Genomic DNA, 3,286 nt, shown 5'->3' with positions numbered 1-3,286 from the left:
TCCAGAATGACAAAAGAAAAAAGAATAAAAGAAAATCCGATTTATAAATAGACGAAAACTGTAACTGCTTGTCGCTTTCAAGGCTATACGGGCCGGGCCATAGGTGGGGAGGAATATGATAATAAACACATTCCTCCAAGTGCTTCAATGTTGGTAGAGATGACTATAAAAACTGGAATGAGGGCCTATGGATAATGCAAAGGAAAAGACATTACAGGTCGGCTACAGATATAGGTAAATGTACAAAATAATAGGTGTAAAATTAAATATAGTGAAAAGGAAAAGCGTTTGAGAGCCCGACGAATGCGCGAGGTGCAGTTTTAAAATGGCCACCATCAAATCAAAACTCAAATGAAACTTAACTGAGCTTGAAGAATATTCGTGTCCTGTCACTCCACTGGATATTGACATTTTGATTGATATACTGACAATTAATGAACGCGACAGTGAAAAGCCGAAACACAAAAGGTAAACACAAACAAAACACAAACAAAACAAAACGAAAACATCAATCCCCAAACTGTCTAACACAATTATTGAGCTGACATGTGGATGTCACACAAAACCAAACCAAAGGCGCTAGCAGGTTATTTAGGCACATTTTGTCTGTATATAATATCCTCAGAACTGTAGGGTAGAAAATAATTTTGGCAATCGACTGGCTCCAAAAAGCGATTTGTTTGTTTGTTTTTGAAAAATGAGATGCTTTTGATATGCCGGCGGTAATAATGCCTCCGTGACGAATATATATATATAAAATATAAAAGAATGAAGGAAGGCTGAGCAGGTATTTGTGTTATTGTTTTTCAGTGCTGGAGTTATGGTGAGGCAGGCAGGCTGCCATCGTGCGCTCTATGCGCATATAGTGTCTCTCCGGCGGGCCGGGCTGGGGCTGGTCTCATGGAGCAGTGGTTCTCAAACCTTTTCATTTCAAGGACCCCCGGTTTAATAAGCATTAGGCCACGGACCCCCATTTGATACCATTTGCTATCTCTGGGACCCCAATCTATAGGCCTACTATGAAATCCCATAACTCTGAGAGTGTACAAATGGACCCTTACGGGTCCATTTGGTTCCATTTGTACACTCTCAGAATTATAGTCTTGTAACTCCTCAAGGACCCCTGGGGGTCCCCGGACCCCAGTTTGAGGCCATGACCCCCCCAAAAATGATCATATTTGAACTGGGGACCCCCCACCCTGACAAGCACTTGGAATTGTCGGAGTTGAGGCATTACATTTCGTTTGACTCCGTTCCACAGATAAATATTGTGGAAAATAGCAGATATAAAAGTCTTGTGAGCTTGTAGATCGTCTATTTTCACATTTCTTATATTATTTGACAATTTGGCAATTGTTTTTGGTTATTAAATTGTCACTTCACTGTCATCTGGGGACCCCTCCTAAATCTTTTGGGGACCGCCCCTGAGGGTCCAAACCCACAGGTTGAGAACCACTGCCATAGAAGTCTCTCCGGCGGGGGCTGGGCTGGTCCCACCGTCCCCGGTCAGAGGTCGTATCCCCGGTCATAGAGTCTCTACGGCGGGGGTCTGGGGGTCGGTCCCACTGTCCCCCGGTCAGAGGTCGTGGCACGAGGAGGCATCTCCCGCACTCCCGCCGTGAGAATACGGTCCGTCGTGTGGAGGAGCCGCGGCTAACTCTCCCAGCGGCGTCATGCGCTTCTCCTTCTGCCGCCGGTTACAGAACCAAACGCGCACCACCTCCTTCTCCAGCTGGAGCGAGTCCGCCAGGGAGGTGAGCTCCTGGGCTGCGGGCTTGGGACACTTGAGAAAGTGCGTCTCCAGGGCCCCCTTGGTGCTGACCTCGATGGACGTGCGCTTCTTGCGCTTCCTGCCCTGCGCCGCTATCTTGTCTATGCTGCTGGGGCTGCCCGTGGTTGAGTCCGCCTCTTCCAGCCACTTGTTCAGCAGCGGCTTCAGCTTGCACATGTTCTTGAAGCTCAGCTGCAGGGCCTCGAACCTGCAGATGGTGGTCTGGGAGAAGACGTTGCCGTACAGCGTGCCCAGCGCCAGGCCCACGTCCGCCTGCGTGAAGCCCAGCTTGATCCGCCGCTGCTTGAACTGCTTGGCGAAGTGCTCCAGCTCGTCCGACGTCGGCGTCTCCTCGTCGGAGTGGTCGTGGCAGTGATGCCCGCCGAGGTCGCTGTGGTGGTCGTCGGGGCTGAGCGTGTCCCTGAGGCCCGGGTGCATGCCTCCTTGGCCCCCCTGGGGCGGAGGAGGCGTGAGCCCGCCGTGGTCCACCAGCATGCCGTTGACGGTGAAGCCCGTCTGCGAGTAGAGGTTGATCTGCTGCTGGCCGCCGTTGATGGAGGGGTTGTTGTGGGACACCGGAGTCCCCCAGGCTCCGGGGTGATGGTTGGCGTGGTTGTTGTTGTGATGGGGAGAATGGTGCGCTACGTGCGGGGAGCGGTGATGGATGATGCCCAGCTGCAGGTCCTCCCTGCCCGGCTTGACGTCCTGCTGCTCCACGGAGGCTGACCCCCAGGGGCTGCCCTCCGACAGGCTGCTGCCCCACTGGTGGCTCTGCACGCTTTGCAGGTAGTCGCTCTGGAGCAGCTTCTGGTGGTGGTGCCCTCTGAAGGGGCTGGCAGGCTGCATGGCCTGGCTGTCCGGGTGGATGATCATGGGGCTGGAGGTGAGGAGGGTGTAGGGGCTGGAGGAGGCAGCTGTGGCCATGCTGGCTGCTGAGCTGAACCCCACTGGTGCTACTGAGAGCACGGAGCCGCTCGGCCCCTCTCACATCTCCCTCTCGCCGGAGACACGTGAGGGACACTCTCCGCGACCAACCACAGACCGACTGGAAAGCAACAGCGGTGCGCCGCAGCCAATGACGGCACGGCTCTCCTAAAACCCCGCCTCTGGAAGAGTGATGAGAGAGGGACGGGAACGGTAATCGAAAGCCTCGCCCCAAAACACACTGCCCCCATTTTCATTCGAGGACCGCTCGCACCCAGCGGTTCTCGTATTCTTGTATTTGTTTTATTGAGGATAAGGCTAGAAATAAGTGTAGGTTTGGGCATAGTTTGACTGAGGTTAGCCTAAGTTTAGAAATATTGGCACCCATTTACTGAGGTTACGTTTAGGAATAAAGTTAGGTTTAGGCATAGTTTTACTTTTACTTTTACTGAGGTTACATTTAGGAATAAGGTTAGGTTTGGGAATAGTTTACTGAGGTTACATTTAGGAATAAGGTTAGGTTTAGGCATAGTTTACTGAGGTTACGTTTAGGTATAAGGTTAGTTTTAGGCATAGTTTACTGAGATTATG

General features: G+C 51.8%; 1 protein-coding gene across 1 annotated transcript; it reads right to left on the bottom strand.

The window, feature by feature from the left end:
- Positions 1–1,576: 1,576 nt before the first annotated feature.
- Positions 1,577–2,695, bottom strand: LOC308075482 (POU domain, class 3, transcription factor 4-B-like; the record flags this gene model as incomplete). Its single annotated transcript, XM_080415390.1, has 1 exon — positions 1,577–2,695. One exon carries the CDS (start codon positions 2,693–2,695, stop codon positions 1,577–1,579), a length of 1,119 nt encoding a protein of 372 aa, XP_080271516.1.
- Positions 2,696–3,286: the final 591 nt, after the last annotated feature.

Source organism: Gymnoscopelus braueri, assembly GCF_963280865.1.
Source record: "Gymnoscopelus braueri genome assembly, chromosome: 20".
NCBI lineage: Eukaryota > Metazoa > Chordata > Actinopteri > Myctophiformes > Myctophidae > Gymnoscopelus > Gymnoscopelus braueri.
This window is presented reverse-complemented; position numbering and strand designations above follow the sequence as displayed.